The sequence below is a fragment of the Oryctolagus cuniculus genome, chromosome 15, assembly GCF_964237555.1.
Source record: "Oryctolagus cuniculus chromosome 15, mOryCun1.1, whole genome shotgun sequence".
Taxonomy (NCBI): domain Eukaryota; kingdom Metazoa; phylum Chordata; class Mammalia; order Lagomorpha; family Leporidae; genus Oryctolagus; species Oryctolagus cuniculus.
This window is the reverse complement of record NC_091446.1, coordinates 60194293-60211396: the sequence shown is the minus strand read 5'-3', so window position 1 is coordinate 60211396 and position 17104 is coordinate 60194293. Positions and strand designations below refer to the sequence as shown.

The window sequence follows — 17104 nt, the reverse complement described above, 5'->3', positions numbered from 1 at the left end:
CCAACCCCCCAGCACTGTAAGAACCAGACTTGTTTTCCTTCATAGACTGCCCCCGGTCGGTGATATTCTGTCATAGCAGCATGAAACGGACTCAGATAGGGTGTTGGTGAACCTGAACATGTCAGTTCCAGATCTAGCTCCCAGTAGCCCCAGTGTGCTTGCCTAGCCTTCCAGCATCCTTTCACAACATGTTTTAGCTGTTAGTGATGCTCCTGAAATCAAGGCCTGCGACCTGCTTGTGTCTGAATGACCTCTCTTTGGCTTTTCCTGCCCTAAAGGTTCCCATTTTGGACTCAGGTGGTTCACGCCGGCAAGTGAGATCCCACTCTGTGGCCACGCCACCCCTGGCTTCTGCAGCTGTGCTGTTTCACAAAAATAAGTAATGTGGTGTTCTTTAATGAGCCTATCACGTAGCAAATATGTTTTTAAAGGTCTCACATGTTCTTTCTGATAGACCTAAGTGATTGGTATAAAGAAACTTCAGCATTTATTTCATATAATTCGTGTTGCAGAAACAAAACAGTAGCCTTCAGTAACATTTTAGCGTTTTGGAGTATGTTCCAGGCATCATGGGGTTTTCTCCCCCTAGAATGTCACTTTTTTTAAAAATAGGAGATCTCTTTGTGACCAGCGTGGCAGGGAGCTTGAGCTTGCACACGCAGAATAGGCATCTCACATGCTCTGATACCAGGGACCTGAAAGGCATGCTTTGCTTTAAATATTTCCTCACCCTGGGAGCAGATGCCTGCTTCAATTTTTTTTTTAATTTTATTTATTTGAGAGGTAGAGTTATAGACAGTGAGAAGGAGAGACAGAGAGAAAGGTCTTCCATCCACTGGTTCACTCTGCAAATGGATGCAATGGCTGGAACTGTGCTGATCTGAAGCCAAGGAGCCAGGAGCTTCTTCTGGGTGCAGGGGCCCAAGGGCTTGCGTCATCTTCTACTGCTTTCCCAGGCTACGGCAGAGAGCTGGATGGGAAGAGGAGCAGCTGGGACTAGAGCCAGCACTCATATGGGATGCCAGCACCACAGGTGGAGGATTAACCTGCGCCACTGCACTGGCCCCAACCTGCTTCAGTTTTGAGGCCTATGGAACTTCCTTGTCTCACCTCATCCCAGCCCTAGGGTGATAGGAGGGGTGTAGACTCTGGGTAATGACACCCACGGGAGAAGGGGCCCTCTGAGCTGTAGAATAAGATGAAGGTTTCTGTGCAAAGAGCTAGAGTGGGAGGAAGAACTTTGCAGGCAGAGGCAGCCCCAAATGCAAAGCCCATGAGATGCACTTTGTACAAGCAGAGTGTCTACAGCTTCCTGTAGAGGCTGGGATTGGCGAGCAATAAAGTTGAGAGGCTAAGGCCTCTCTATTATGTAATTCCATAGACATTTGGTAAAGAAGGTTTTGGTTTCTGTGTAGAAGAAACAAGAAAGAAAGCAAACACACATCCTGCAATATTGTTTAAGAACTCAATCTTTGGGCTGGTGCTGTGGCATAAGAGGTAAAGCTGCCACCTGCAGTGCTAGCATCCCATATGGGCACCAGTTGGAATCCTTCTCCACTTCCAATCCAGCTTTCTGCTTGGGCCTAGGAAAGCAGTAGAAGATGGCTCAAGTCCTTGGGCCCCTGCACCCGTGTAGGAGACCTGGAAGAAGCTCCTGAATCCTGGCTTTGGATAGGCACAGCTCCAGCCATTGTGGTCATCTGAGAAGTGAACCAGCAGATGGAAGACCTCTCTCACTCTCTCTCTCTCTCTCTCTCTCTCTCTGCCTCTCTATAACTCTGCCTTTCAAATAAATAAATAAATATTTTAAAAAAACTCAGTCTTGAAAAATAGATTTCTTTCTTCTTGAGAGAGAAAAGCAGGATTTATTTGGTTGGAAAACTCCTGCCGAAGTGGCCAGGAAAGTGGGGTCCAAGAGAAGAAGACTTTGAAAAATAGGTTTTACTGAAGTTGGATTGAGTGTCTTTTGAAAACGGAGCCCACATTCATTGTACAATGCTGGACTAATAATCCCCTGGGCTTCCTATATAGTGCAATGTTAAGGTTAGATGAGACAAGACTTGAAAAAATGCTTTCTTTCTTTCCTTTTTTTAAAGATTTATTTATTTATTTGAAAATCAGAGTTACAGAGAGAAGAGAGGCAGAGAGAGAGAGAGAGAGAGAGAGAGAGAGAGAGAGAGAGAGTTCTTCCATCTATTGGTTCACTTCGCAACGGCCAGAGCTGGGCCGATCTAAAGCCAGGAGCCAGGAGCCAGGAGCTTCTTCCAGGTCCTCCATGTGGGTGCAGGGGCCCAAGGACTTGGGTCATTCTCTACTGCATTCCCAGGCCATAGCAGAGAGCTGGATTGGAAGTGGAGCAGCTGGGTCTCAAACCGGCACCCATATAGGATGCTGGTGCTTCAGGCCAGGGCATTAACCCACTACGCCACAGCACCGGCCCCCAAAAAATGCTTTCTAAGTAACATCTTACACTAATTATAACAAGAAAAACTAAGCTTTGGCTTAAAAATGTAATTTTATGCTCAATGAAAGTTAATACAGAATGCTAAGCTTCTTCATCTTTGAAATATGGTCAAATTTTACAGAAATATTAAGGGTGAGAAAATAATTCATCAATCTTGTGTTCATTAGTTATTCACAGTGAGGTCTAGTAAGTGGCCCCACTTGTATCAGTAACATGAAAGGATATTGTTATCGGCATTTGTGGTACATTCTGTAAGTCTAATTTTTTCTGAAGAGCTTGGTGTATTTGGGATAAACCTGACTTGTTTCATATAAGACTGATGTTCGCAACTTATGTGTTTATTTATTTATCCCCTTAGCGTATCTTAGACAAGTAGAGTTTATAACCCTATAGTTATTGTTTGTGAATATTTTAAAATCTGCGTCAGAAAGCATTATGGCAACTCTATGAAGGCAGTTCAATTACTAGCCCTATTTTATAGATGAGTAAACCAAGGTTTGAGGAAGTTAAGTAATTTGCTGAAGAACACAGTCCAGAGCCTTAAGGAGCTGGAATTTGAAGCCTTGCAGGGTGATAGCAAGTCCAGTAAGTTGTCTTCTTAGTTTTCAAGTTAGAATCCAGTGAAGGTTTTTCCACTGTAGATCCAGAAAAGATAATTGAAACAGACCTACAAATAAAAACCAAAGCTTATTTTCCCATTTCTCGTTTCTTTTTTGGACAGACAATGTGAATAGCACTCTAACTTTTGTCACTCTGAGTGGGGAGCTCAGGGCCACGAGAGCAGAGGATGGTGTCGTCATGGATTTTCCTCTGTACCCAGCCCACCCCCAGGTTAGCTCTTACTAATTATCACCCTGAGCTGTGTACAACTACCACCTCACCTATTTCAGGATGATTTTGTCTCTTTTTCCCCCATTTAGGACTTCCATGAAGTAGAGGCCTTGATCAAGGTTGGTGAAAAGAATCCAGCTTGAGCTTGTATGATTTGGTCATTTGTTATTTGAACACAAAGGTTCAGTATTTGATCCCCAAAGATAGGGCTTCTACCAGTATAAATGTTCCAACTGAAGCTTGGATTGACAGTGCGTGGTGTATTTCAGGTTTGAATTTTAATATTTCATCTATTCAGTAGCAAGGTCAACTGCTTTTCCTTGACTGTTAGCTGTCAGCCTTGGTCTCCGGGGTGGAGTGCGGAGAAGAGGGACTGTGTCGTGGCAGACTGAGAGTGGAAGAACTGAGGGGGTGGGGGGAGGACAGAGAGTGGGACTTCTTCAGGACACTCTCGTCTCTGGAGGAGACCCATCTTCAGGTTGAGTTGGTATCCTTTTCTAGCAGAAGGCGGGCTATGGGCCTGAGCCGCGGCCATGCAAGTTCAGATGTGAGAGCTGGGGACTTCTGTAAGCAAGCAGAAGGGAAGAATGGAAACTGCCTGGTGCCTGGCAGTGCCCCCAGTGTCTGTGGTAGAAGGTGGACCTGCGGTAGGAGGGCTGTGCTTCGATAGCAGAGACTAGGAAAACATGGCTGCCTCACAGAGAAGATGAGACACAGAGCCTGGGTGGGACTTCAATAAGAAGAAGAATAAATAATAGTAGAGACAATTTTGGTCTCCTCTATGCAGTCCCATGTGCTAAATGTTATACTTCTGTCATTTAATTCTCCATGTCCCTGGTGAGCTAGGAACTACCGTTGTCCCAAAGAGTTTCTGGAGGGCCAGTGTGGCCCCAGACGGCCAGGTGCTTAGTGTGCAGAGAAGGAAGAGCCCCGATTAGGAAAAAGGGAAAGGAGAAGACCTTTCCATGGAATGGGCTATTGTGGCTACCACCACAGCATTTATAATCTCTTTCATGTCTTGCTTTATCTGTTTCCAAGGAGTGTAAACAAGCATAATGGATTCTGAGTTTACATTCCATCCCACCTGTGGCTCGAGATGTAGGGGTGAACTAAAGTCATACATGACTGCATTGAGCACCTTGGTAAGAAAATGGAAAATATTCATCATGGTAGGCCTTGTTCATGGTAGAAGGAACCTAACATAGCCTCTCGAAGCCTCAAGGTTAACATTTGTAAAACAGAATAACGGAGTTCTTTATGAGTACTGTCATTTTGTGTTGCTTCTGAGAATGACACCTTCAAGTCAGCACAGGGACCCACAAAAGAGAAGGGCAGGGTTTGAGAGATAGAAAAGCCCCAAAGAGCAGACGGGATCTGGCTGGGGAAGGTGCATGTCTTAAGGAAGGGATGTTGATCAGCCAGTGGTCACAGAGGCAGAAAGGCCAGGTGCTACCCAAGGCGGAGGGAGCCTTCACTGCAAGGGTTAGGACCATGAGGCCCCCAGTGACTGCCACAGAATTGCTGTGTCATCACCATCAGCTCCATGGGATCACCTGGTAGCTGCGAGTGGTGCCTAAGGAAGACCTGGGGAGAATCATCCCCACGCCATCTCCCTCAGAAAACCAAGCCCAGAGAAACAGTGTTCATGGATTTGAGCAGGATTCTGTGCGCCACAGGCAGAATGAACCAAGGTGTCTTGAGGAAAGATGCTGGGGTTGATCTGCAACGTGGCCTCTAAGCGAAGGTGGCATCCTGGCCGAGGCCTCCACTGTGTGCCGCCAGTCATGCTGCAGGCCTGGTCTTGGCCATGTAGAGTGCTCTCCTTGCTGCTACACGTCCTCCCCAGGGGTTCTTTGATTTAATCCTCACAACCACTCTATGAGGTGGGCATGAGGCCCCCTGTCTAAAGGTGGTAGACGTTAGGGGTTCAGAGTTTTGAGTCCAGGCTCAGGAGTCCTGTGTCAGGATGTGTGTGTGTGTGTGTATGTGTGTGGCCCTGGACCTCTCTCAATTTCCTTCTCTCTAGGGAAATACCCATTTGAAGGAGTGTGTTGTGGCATGTAAGAAGCCATTGAGTGCAGTGCTCACAGAGGAAAAACCAAAAGGACTCTGAAGGACTTCTGTGGCAGGGAAACTGGCCACCCTTGAGCCGAGCCACCCTGTGAGTCTGCAGACTGAACCAACACTCTTGGACACTGCAGATGGTGGGGGCAGAGCAGGGAGGTGGCTGGCTACAGCAGGTGCTTAGTGAGAGGTTGCTCCCTGTTTCAGGGGATCAAGGACTGGAGCAGGACACGCTCCTGAGGACTCTGTGTCTCTCTCCACAGACTGCCATCGGGGACACACTGGTCCAGGATGTCCGCTATTCTCCAGATATCCGAGGTCTGCTTGTCCGGCTCAGTGACAGCTACGACAGGTAAACGCGATCTTTAATCACGTCAGCACTTTGGGGAGGGCTGAGCTCCAGATTTACGGCTCTGGCTTGATCTGGCTGTGCTGACTGATGAAGCCAGAGAGTTTCCTGGTAGGATGACATTTCTACTTGTCTTGCCTCCCCCACGGCTGAGCTGCTTGGGCAAGCTGCAGCCTGGCCTGTGTGACAGAGTGGTTCAGGGCTGGTCTGTGAATTGGGTTTGTCCTGATCCATCTTGTTTATGAGCAAGGTCGTTTCTGGAGAACCTGAAGGTGAACACGAGCAATCTGCTGCAAGTTGAGAACACAGGGAAGGTCAAAGGACTCATTCTCACCCTCAAAGGAGAGCCTGGTGGGGAGACCCACGCCTTCGACTTTTACTCCAGATATTTTGCACCGTGGTATGGTGTGGCTGAAGATCCTGTAACAGGTACTTTTTACTTGAGTCGAGGGGAGGTTAGGAATAGGAGAAAAAGCTATTTAACTGTCCTTCATGTGACTTTTCAAGATGCTGGAGTTTTGGCCGGCGCCGCAGCTCACTAGGCTAATCCTCCGCCTAGCGGCGCCGGCACACCGGGTTCTAGTCCCGGTCGGGGCACCGGATTCTGTCCCGGTTGCCCCTCTTCCAGGCCAGCCCTCTGCTGTGGCCAGGGAGTGCAGTGGAGGATGGCCCAGGTGCTTGGGCCCTGCACCCCATGGGAGACCAGGAAAAGCACCTGGTTCCTGGCTCCTGCCATCGGATCAGCGCGGTGCGCCGGCCGCAGCGCGCCGGCCGCGGCGGCCATTGGAGGGTGAACCAACGGCAAAAGGAAGACCTTTCTCTCTGTCTCTCTCTCTCTCACTGTCCACTCTGCCTGTCAAAAAAAAAAAAAAAAAAAAAAAAAAAGATGCTGGAGTTTTGAGTTGCCTTTGTTTCTTTTTTTTCTTTCTTTCTTTCTTTTTTTTTTTTTGACAGGCAGAGTGGACAGTGAGAGAGAGAGACAGAGAGAAAGGTCTTCCTTTGCCATTGGTTCACTCTCCAATGGCCGCCGCAGCCGGCGCACCGCATTGATCCGAAGGCAGGAGCCAGGTGCTTCTCCTGGTCTCCCATGGGGTGCAGGGCCCTAGCACTTGGGCCATCCTCCACTGCACTCCCTGGCCACAGCAGAGAGCTGGCCTGGAAGAGGGGCAACCGGGACAGTATCCGGTGCCCCAACCGGGACTAAACCTGGTGTGCCGGTGCCACTAGGCAGAGGATTAGCCTATTGAGCCGCGGCGCCAGCCCGCCTTTGTTTCTGTCTCTCTCTCTCTCTCTCCCCCTCCTCCTAGACCCTCACTGAAGTCACATGTGAAAAACAAAGGAGGCAGAACAGCAAGCTTATAGCTAAGTGCCTGACAGCCTGGGTTTGCATTCCTAGCATCTTACCTCTCGACCTCCAGCATGTGCTTAATTTTTTTTAAAGATTTATTTATTTATTTGAGAGGCAGAGTTAGAGAGGCATGGAAAGAGAGAGAGAGAGAGAGAGAGAGAGAGAGAGAGAGATCTTCCATCTGCTGGTTCACTCCCCAGATGGCCACAATGGCTGGAGCTATGCTGATCCAAAGCCAGGAGCCAGGAGCTTCTTCCAGGTCTCCCGCATGTGTGCAGGGGCCCAAGCACTTGAGCCATCTTCCACTGCTTTCCCAGGCACTTTAGCAGGGAGCAGGATCAGAAGTGGAACAACCAGGACTTGAATCGGCCCCCATATGGGATGCTGGCACTGCAGACGGTGGTTTTACCTGCTGTGCCACAATGCCAGCTCCGTGGCTTAACTTTTTAAAGACTCAGTTCCCTCCTTGACAAAATGTGGGTGATACCTCATAGGGTCCTATAAACACAAGGTACATTCAATGGTTAGTGAAGTGCCTGGCCCGCAGTAAACACCCGTTAATAGCAGCTAGACTGGCTGCCTGAGCCAACACCTCCAGAACTTCCACCAGACCTATGCAAAGGGATGAAATCAAGGGAGGGCAGGAGTCGTGCCTCCTACTTTCCTTCTTGCTGAGAACAGTGAGAAGGAAAGGGTGGGCACTTGACGGGGGAGGCTGCTGTTTGGGACAGTGTCTAGGACCGACAGGCTGGGCAGAGGCCTGGGGCCTCCTGTGGTGGTCACACGGAGGGGCTGGGATGGCTTCAGCACCTTCACTTAGTTACTCTCTGAGGGAAAAAAAAGATCACATAGAATTCAAAGCTCAGAAAATAAACACTTTTAAAGACTCAGGGGGCCGGCGCCGCGGCTCAATAGGCTAATCCTCCGCCTAGCGGCGCCGGCACACCAGGGTTCTAGTCCTGGTTGGGGTGCCGGATTCTGTCCCGGTTGCCCCTCTTCCAGGCCAGCTCTCTGCTGTGGCCAGGGAGTGCAGTGGAGGATGGCCCAAGTGCTTGGGCCCTGCACCCCATGGGAGACCAGGAGAAGCACCTGGCTCCTGGCTTCGGATCAGCGCGATGCGCTGGCCGCAGTGCACGGGCCGCGGCGGCCATTGGAGGGTGAACCAACGGCAAAGGAAGACCTTTCTCTCTGTCTCTCTCTCTCTCACTGTCCACTCTGCCTGTCAAAAAAAAAAAAAAAAAAAAAGACTCAGGAAAATACCCAGCAATATCCAACTAGTCCAGCACAGTCCTTCCCGGCGGAAGAGAAGTACTGAGCAGATTTGCACATGCAGCGGCTTCTCAGAGATCTTAACTGGCACGGAGGGCAGTGTTCCCCTGTGACAGTGCTTCTCTAGAGTGTGACGATCTTTGGATGGAGATGACCCACCATCCAGGTTTGCTTGGGATTGAAGTGTTTCTTGGGAAGTGGAACTTTGAATGCTAAAACCAGGCCAAGGGGGCGGGCGTTGTGGTGCAACAGGTTAAGCTACCACTTGGGATATCCACATCCCATATCACAGTGCTGGTTTGAGTCCTGGCTACTCTGCTTCCAATCCAGCTTCTACTAAGGCAGCAGGTGATGGCTCAATTATCTGGGCCCCTTCTACCTACTTGGGAGACCTAGATGGAGTTCTAGACTCTTGAATGAACCAATGGATAGAAAATTGATTTCTCTCCTTCTCTCTCTCTCTCTCTCTCTCTCTCTCTGCCTTTTAGGTAGATGAAAATAAGCATTAACAAACAAACAAACAAACAAAACCCTAAAAACAGCCCATGCCTCAAGAAGTTGAGTCCCTGACTCCCACATGGGGGACCTGGATTTTGTTCCTGGCTCCTGGCTTCAGACTGCCCCAGCTCTGGCAGTTGGGAACATTTGGGTAATGAATCATCAAGCAGATCTCTCTCTCTCCCCCCCGCCCCCACCCTTTGATACTCTGCCTTTCTAATAAATGATTTTTTTAAAAAAATGAAAATAAATAAATAAATATCATTTTAAAGACCCCAGCACAGTCTTGAACCACCCGGGATGGTTGGCCACCCTGCCCGGACCCCATAACATGGAATACATGTTCCTGAATGGGGGAAGATGGGAGCTTTTCCTCTCTGTTCTTTTCTCTCCCAAAGATGTTTCTATCAGTTATTACTTTCTTGTTTTTTTTTTATATATATATTATTTATTTATTTGAGAGGCAGAGTTAGAGAGCGAGGGAGAGACAGAGTCTTCCATCCACTGGCTTACTCCCCAAATGGCTCCAACAGCCGGAGCTGGGCTGATCTGAAGCCAGGAGCCAGGAGCTTCTTCCAGGTCTCCCATGTGGGTGCAGGGGCCCAAGCACTTGGGCCATCCTCCACTGCAATCCCAGGCCACAGCAGAGAGCTGGATGGGAAGAGGAGCAGCTGGTGCCCATATGGTATGCCAGCACCACAGGCAAAGGCTTAACCTACTACACCACAGTGCTGGCCCCTGACTTTATGTTTTGTTTCTTCATGTTAATGTCTAATTTCTGACATAAACTTAGGGTACAATCATGTGAAAAACCACCTGACAATTAGAAGGTTCTTTTGACTCCGTTGAAGATTTGTCTTTTTGTCAGTGTTCCCCCCTTTCCTTGCAAATCACTGTAGAGGTAAGGAGAAAGATGCAGCAGGTTAAACCATTGCCTGTGTCGCTGGCATCCCATATCAGAGACCATTTCAAGTCCTAGCTATTCCAGTTCCAATCCAGCTTCCTGCTAATGCACCTGGAAAGGCAGTGGAAGATGATGTAAGTACTTGGGCCCCTGCCACTCATGTGGGAGACCAGGATGGAGTTCCTGGTTCTTGGCTTCTACCTGGCCTAGTCATAGCTGTTGTGGCCATTTGGGGGAGTGAACCAGTAAATGGAAGATCTCTCTGTTTCTGTCTCTCTTTCCCTCTCTCTGCCTTTCAAATAAATAAATAAATCCTTTCCTTTTTTCTTTTTTTAAAAAAACAAACTCTGCAGTTTAATTCTGCTGTCAGAAGCTGTCAGACATATTTGATACATAATTTGATGGAGTTTAGCCATATATTCTGTGTCTACTTTTCCATCTTTGTTCACAATTCCACATTCTGCTGTATCCTGGCCAACATAACGATTAGGTGATTTTTAAAAAAGATTTATTTATTTGAAAGTCAGAGTTACAGAGAGGGAGAGAGAAAGAGAGAGAGAGAGAGAGAGAGAGAGAGAATCTTGCATCCACTGGTTCATTCTCCAGATGGCTACAATAGCTGGAGCTGGACCAGGCTGAGGCTAGGAGCCAGGAGCTTCTTCCGGGTCTTTTCTGGGTGCAGAGGCCAAAGCACTTGGGCCATCTTCTGCTGCTTTTCCATTAGCAAAGAGCTAGATTGGAAGTGGAACAGCCAGGACTAAAATCCGTACCCATCTGGGATGTTAGTGTCACAGGCAATGGCTTTACGCACATAGTTACCCTTGTTTTTTTCTGGGACTCTCTGTCTTAACTTTTTGCTTCATTTTAGGATCTGCACACACTGTCCTCAGCAGCTACTGGTCCCAGCAGCTGGGCAAGAAAGAAATGCGTGGTAGGGTAACTCTTTTCCAAGTTCTTTGTTATTTTCCTAACTCTGAGATCATATTCCTTCTCTACCGTTTCCCTTGAAAATACAATAAAGCATTGTGTATTACGCCCATGAAAATGAAATAAATCCCTCCTCCCTTGATCATATTGCACCTCTGCCTCATCCAGCACAAAATTATCTCTGATACAGTAAGTGCCCCAGTAAATGTTGATTGAGTAAGATTCACTTGCTGGATAACTGACACAGAGAGGTGACATAACGTGGTAAGTTGAGACTGGACAATCACCGAGTTTCCTTACTGCTGTTGCTAGTCACAGGAGTGAATCAAGGAAATTGTCTGCAGAGCCAGTCCCCTAGAGATTAGTATATTGCTCAGGGGTGTAGAAAAGAGACTGCAGCCAATATGGCAGCCGCTCTGCCCCGATCATCACAGCAGAACCTGACCCTACAGGAAGGAGATCTTACTCAGCAGGAGGGGCAGGCCTCGGTGACCCTGATGTGGAGATGGCAGAGCCGCTGCTTTCCTTCCTTGGGAGGAGGGGTCTAATTATTCTCCTAAACTCTGAGCTCTGGGAAGGCTGAGGCTGAGCCTCCTTTGGGTGCCTGGTCCATGGCGTTGCTTGAATGTGAGCGAGTGAGCAAACTCTCTCTGTCCTATTCGGAGCTGAGATGGGGCCTTCTCAGGAGGGCCAAGACCACCGCCCCTCTGCATCTTCGTAGAATGAGAGCCTGTGACACTTTCTCTTCTCACGCATGCTAGCTTCCTCCCAGACTCCACAGCTGGGGTTGACTGGCCCATTATGGGGAGCAGCAAAAGAGGTGACCCAGGAGGGGAAGATGTGGAGCTGTGTTTTCTGTAGATAAATTGCATTTGTGCCCATCTCAGTCTTCAGGAGAATGGGGTTGAGGGTGGGCAGTACCATGGACAGGTGATGGAATCTGTTCACGCATAGACCTGCGAGGGCTCTAGGGTTTGTAATAAGAGATCTTTCACTGTGTTCTGTTAATTTAATACAGGGAAAAAGGAATTCCTGTGGGACTCATCCTATGTTCCTTTTAGCCTTTCAGTGTTCCTGCCGAGGAGGAGAACTGAAGTTATCCCTGCGTTCAGATGGACGAGTTGACATTAGGGGAGACGCCGCTGTTGTGGTGGAGGGCACGCTGTCTGTCTAGGAATGGCTGCACTGGGATGCCACTATCTCTAGTGACAGCATTTTCTGCATAAAAAGAAATGCAAGGGGCTGGCTGTCTTTAGCAAACTCACATAGTGGGCAGTAACCAGCTTGATTGTTGTGTTAAAACAGGAAAATTAAGACATACTAGTGGAGATTTGATAATGCTTCCAGATTAATTAACTAATGGAGTTTTGGCTCCACTCATTAGTGTATTTGAAATGTAGTCTATAACAGAGAAAAATCTTGTCACTTATTTTGATTATGCTGACTGGTCAGAGAATGAGGAATGCATTTATGAAGAATGAGGTTAAATCATTTAAACTTAGGGGCAAGTACCTGGTAGAATATTTTGTAGCTATTAAAAAACATAATAACTGGCCGGCGCCTTGGCTCAATAGGCTAATCCTCCGCCTTGCGGCGCCGGCACACCGGGTTCTAGTCCCGGTCGGGGCGCCGGATTCTGTCCCGGTTGCCCCTCTTCCAGGCCAGCTCTCTGCTATGACCAGGGAGTGCAGTGGAGGATGGCCCAGGTGCTTGGGCCCTGCACCCCATGGGAGACCAGGAAAAAGCACCTGGATCCTGGCTCCTGCCATCGGATCAGCGCGGTGCGCAGCCTGCAGCGGCGGCCATTGGAGGGTGAACCAACGGCAAAGGAAGACCCTTTCTCTCTCTGTCTCTCTCTCTCACTGTCCACTCTGCCTGTCAAAAATAAAAAAATATATCTCTTCCCTCTCTTATTCCTACTCTTATGTTTAACAGGGATCACATTTCAGTTAATTTTCAACACTTAAGAATAACTGTGTATTAATTACAGAATTAAACCAGTCATATTAAGTAGAACAGACAAAAAAACTACTAAGAGGGATAATGTATTAAGTTGTTCATTAACAGTCAGGGCTATGCTGATCAAGTCACCGTTTCCCATAGTGTCCATTCCACTTCAACAGGTTTCCTTTTTGGTGTTCAGTCAGTTGTCACCGATCAGGGAGAACATATGGAATTTGTCCCTTTGGGACATGCTCAAGCTGACTTGCCCCAAATGGTAGAGTTAGAAACATACCAGGGGACTCCAATTTAATCCCATCAAGGTGGCATGTACCAATGCCATCTCACTAGTCCAAGTGATCAATTTCAGTTCGCAATTGATCATAATGAAAGGACTAAGAGTCAAAGGGAGCACATAAGCAAGTCTAGTACCTGCTAACACTAACCGATAGAATAAATAAAGGGGAGAGTGATCCAACATGGGAAGTGAGATACTCAGCAGACTCATAGAATGGCAGATGCCCTAAATAGCACTCTGGCCTCAGAATCAGCCCTAAAGGCATTCAGATCTGGCTGAAAAGCCCATGAGAGTATTTCAGGCATGGAAAGCCAAGACACTCTGGCAAAAGATCTCTGTGAGTGAGATCTCAGTGGAAAGAACAGGTCTTCAAAGAAGGAGGTACCTTTCTCTGAAGGGAGGAGAGAACCTCCACTTTGACTATGACCTTGTCTAAACAAGATAAGAGTCGGAGAACTCAAGGGGCTTCCATAGCCTTGGAAACTCATGACTGGAGCATAGGGAGATTACTGATGCCATAGACAGGAGTGTCAATTGGTAAAGTCAACAACAGGAGTCACTGTGCACTTACTCCTCATGTAGGATCTCTGTCCTTAATGTGCTGTGCATTGAGATTTAATGCTATAACGAGTACTCAAATAATATATTTCACTTTGTGTTTCTATGGGGGTGCAAACTGTTGAAATCTTTACTTAATGCATACTAAACTGATCCTCTGTAAAAAAAAAAAAAAAAAAAAAAAAAAAAGAAAAGAAAAGAAACTATCAACTCCCAACTTGACTCTCACTGGGATTAAACATGACAATAGGTCTGATCTGATTTCATCATCATTAAAAAAAAATCATCTATTATTTTTCACTTTATGTTTCTGTGTGGGAGCAAACTGTTGAAATCCTTACTTAATGTATACTAAGCTGATCTTCTGTATATTAAGATAATCGAAAATGAATCTTGATGTGAATGGAAGGGGAGAGGGAGTGGGAAAGGGGAGGGTTGTGGGTGGGAGGGACGGTATGGGGGGGAAGCCATAGTAATCCATTATTCGTACTTTGGAAACGTATATTCATTAAATAAAAGTTAAAAAAAATAATAATAATAATAAAAATAAAAAAAACATAATAACTATGTGGAAATATAGAAAAAATTTCATGATGACTATTAAGTAAAGAAAGCTATAATAAGGCCACAAAATGTTAGCAATGCTTTACTAAGTGTGTAGAGAATGTGAATTTATATGAACAGGCATGGGCCATGAAAATAGCCAAGTGAAAACAGTTTGTGTGTGTGTGGGGTGGTTTAAGATCAGGAGTAATTTTAACATATTTGAAAAGTTATTTCTTCTGTTGTTGCTCCATGTACATTAACCAGGACAAAACCCAGAAAATTTTAAAAAGTGTGTTTTAGGCTGCTTCCTGTGGTTGTAAAATTAAACACTGAAACTATGGAAACTTTTTTCATGACTTGTGGCATTAGAGTGCTAACTTAAAAGGGTTAATTAATTAATTAATTAAATGGGTTTTATCATACCTGCAAGTTTAGTTAAGACTATGGTGTTGAATCTCCATAGGGTAGTTGACTTTGGGATGGGGACTTTCTCGAGTTGTCAAGAGAGTATTTGTGTAAGATGATCTCATTGATGGCAATTCTCAACCAGCTCAAAACTGCAGGGAATCAGTTAGGAATTCCTGTTGGGTACCTTAATTACTACCATGCTTCCCCTTATTACCTATTTTTTCTCAGTGTAGCAGCAATCTTATGTTTACCCTGAATTCCAACAGAGTGAGTCACTTCAGCATGTTCAGTGCCTCAGCTCACTGAACGATCAGTGCTCTCCCACAGACCTTGCCACTCATCAGCACACACCCTCAGGACATCATTCCGAGGCGGGAGCCACTGGAGGGTTTTCTCTAAATGGGAGGCTTTCCTGAGCTGGGCTGGAACAATAGGAAGAATTTTGTATAACTGCATAGTTGGATGGGCACTGAGGTCTGTCCTTTTCTTTTCTTTTCTTTTCTTTTCTTTTCTTTTCTTTTCTTTTCTTTTCCTTTCTTTTCCTTTCCTTTCCTTTTCCCTTTCTCCTTTCTCCTTTCTCCTTTCTCCTTTCTCCTTTCTCCTTTCCTTTTAGTTTACTTGGTAGACATAGAGAGGGGCAGATAGAGAAGAAAGAGAATTTCCATCCACAAGCTCCTTCTCCCAAGTGCCTGCAATGACTGGGGCTGAGCTGGAGCTGATGGCAGGAACCAGGCACAGTCTAGTTCTCCTACATGGGTGACAGGTACTCAATTACTGGAGCCATCACTGCTCCCCCAGGGCCTGCACTGGCAGGAAGCTGGAGTTGAGCAGGCGTCTTAACTGCTAGGCTACGTGCCCACTCCTAAGCTCTTACTAGGCATTTTTGGGAAGCAAGTCCCTGAGCTGATTCCTACTTCCTGAGCCAGCCTCCAGAGTGGCTTCTGCGGTGCAGCCCTGCACAGTCCCCTCCCTCTCTGCACCGGGGTTGGTTTGCAAGACCAATATTTTTACATGAAAGATTGCTATTTGTAGTATCAGAGTTGACTTTTCTTTCTATATTTTCAAAATATATATCCACTTTAAAAAAAAACTGATTTATTTGTTTTAATGGTGGAATGACAGAGAAAAGGAGAGAGACACACACACAGAGATATCTTCTATCTCTGCGAATGGCTTCAACAGCCATGTCTGGGCCAGGCCAATGCCAGGAGCCAGGAATGTCATCCCAGTCTCCCACATGGGTAGTAGGGGCCAAACAGTTGGGCCGCCTTCTGCTGCTGTCCCAGGTACATTAGCCAGAAGCTGAATCGGATGTGGAACAGCCAGAACTTGAACCAGAAGCAGGGGCTTAACCTCTTAATATTATCACAGTGGCAATTGAATTTCCACCTGAGTTTTAGAGGAGACATTCAAACCAGATACCATGTAATAGATTACATCAGAGCATTCTCTCCCCTCTTTGCATTTCTGTTTAGGAAACCAAATTATAATCGGAAAACTACTTGGTGACTGTGGAGCCAGAACGAGGAGAGTCAGTAAAATAGGCTTAAATGGCAGATGTCATCAAGACGTGATAACAGTGCCTTAGAATCACCACTTCAGCAGGGCTTGAGAATCCCAGTGTGCTGCATTCAATTTGCTTGAATTTGTGCATGCTCAGGTCAGGGCCAGATATGACTTTAATGATTTTGGAAGAACCACAATCCCTAATTCAAGTCAACAACTTCATCCAGCACACAAACAGTGTTGTATTCCAGTGCTATAGAAAAACATGGAACCAGAGTGCCTGGGTTTGAGTTCTGGCTTCACTTCTGATTCTAGCTTCCAACTAATGCACATCTGGGATGCAGCAGATGATGGCCCAATACTTGAGTCCCTGCCACCCACCAGGGAAACCTGGACTGAGTTCACAGCTCCTGGCTTTGGTCTTGTCCAGTCCAGGCTGTCACAGGCATTTGAGATGTGAACCAGAGGGTGGGAATATTTCTCTCTCTCTGCCTTTCAAATAAACATTGAAAATAAATGAATAAAAATTTATTTAGAAAAAAAGGAAAATGAGCATGCTGGGCTGGTGGATGGGTTTATCTGTCTCCCATGCTAAACAGGTCTATGGATTGTCAAAGTCGATTTAGTGACACTCAATTTCTGCCTAATGCACTCTGGTGGCTGGACTCCAAAGCAGCTTCTGGGGTGTGGGCCCTATGCAGTCCCCTCCCTCTCTGCACTAGGGTTGGTCTGCAAGACCAATAGACTAAAGAGAAGTGATGGTATGTCACTTCTGATATTTGGTTACAAAAGCCTGCATCTTCTGTTTTGGTTAATATCTACCTGTTTCTTCTGGATCACTTGCCCTGTGGGAAGCCAGCTGCCTCATCATGAGCAGCGGGGTGGGGTAGGGGATTGTACTTCCAGCCACCTGCCACACAAATGAGCTTAAAAGCAGATCCTCAGCCGGGGCAAGCCCCAGATGACTGCCTACACCTTGACAGTCACCTTGTGGGCCTCCCCAAGACACAGGCCCCCAGATAAGCTGCTCCAGATTCCTGCTCACAGAAACTGAGACAATTAATGCCTGTTCAAACTTACTAAATCGTGAGGTGATTTGTTTTGTAGCAATAGATAATGAGTAAACATAATGCTGTTTATATAGTTTCATTATTAATTTTATTATGGAAATTTCAATCATACTCAGAAGTAGA

At 46.6% G+C, this 17104-nt stretch overlaps 1 protein-coding gene across 1 annotated transcript in view; it reads left to right on the top strand.

Annotated features, from left to right (window-relative positions):
* Nucleotides 1-12549, top strand: part of PBLD (phenazine biosynthesis like protein domain containing) — a 38485-nt gene extending 25936 nt beyond the window's left edge. Inside the window, exons 5-10 of the mRNA XM_070057146.1 lie at nucleotides 3186-3295; nucleotides 3385-3414; nucleotides 5623-5711; nucleotides 5959-6137; nucleotides 10596-10658; nucleotides 11716-12549. Coding sequence (XP_069913247.1) covers nucleotides 3186-3295; nucleotides 3385-3414; nucleotides 5623-5711; nucleotides 5959-6137; nucleotides 10596-10658; nucleotides 11716-11828 — 584 coding nt within the window. The 3' untranslated portion in view covers nucleotides 11829-12549. The remainder of the gene's footprint in view (nucleotides 1-3185; nucleotides 3296-3384; nucleotides 3415-5622; nucleotides 5712-5958; nucleotides 6138-10595; nucleotides 10659-11715) is intronic.
* The last annotated feature ends 4555 nt before the right edge of the window (nucleotides 12550-17104 follow it).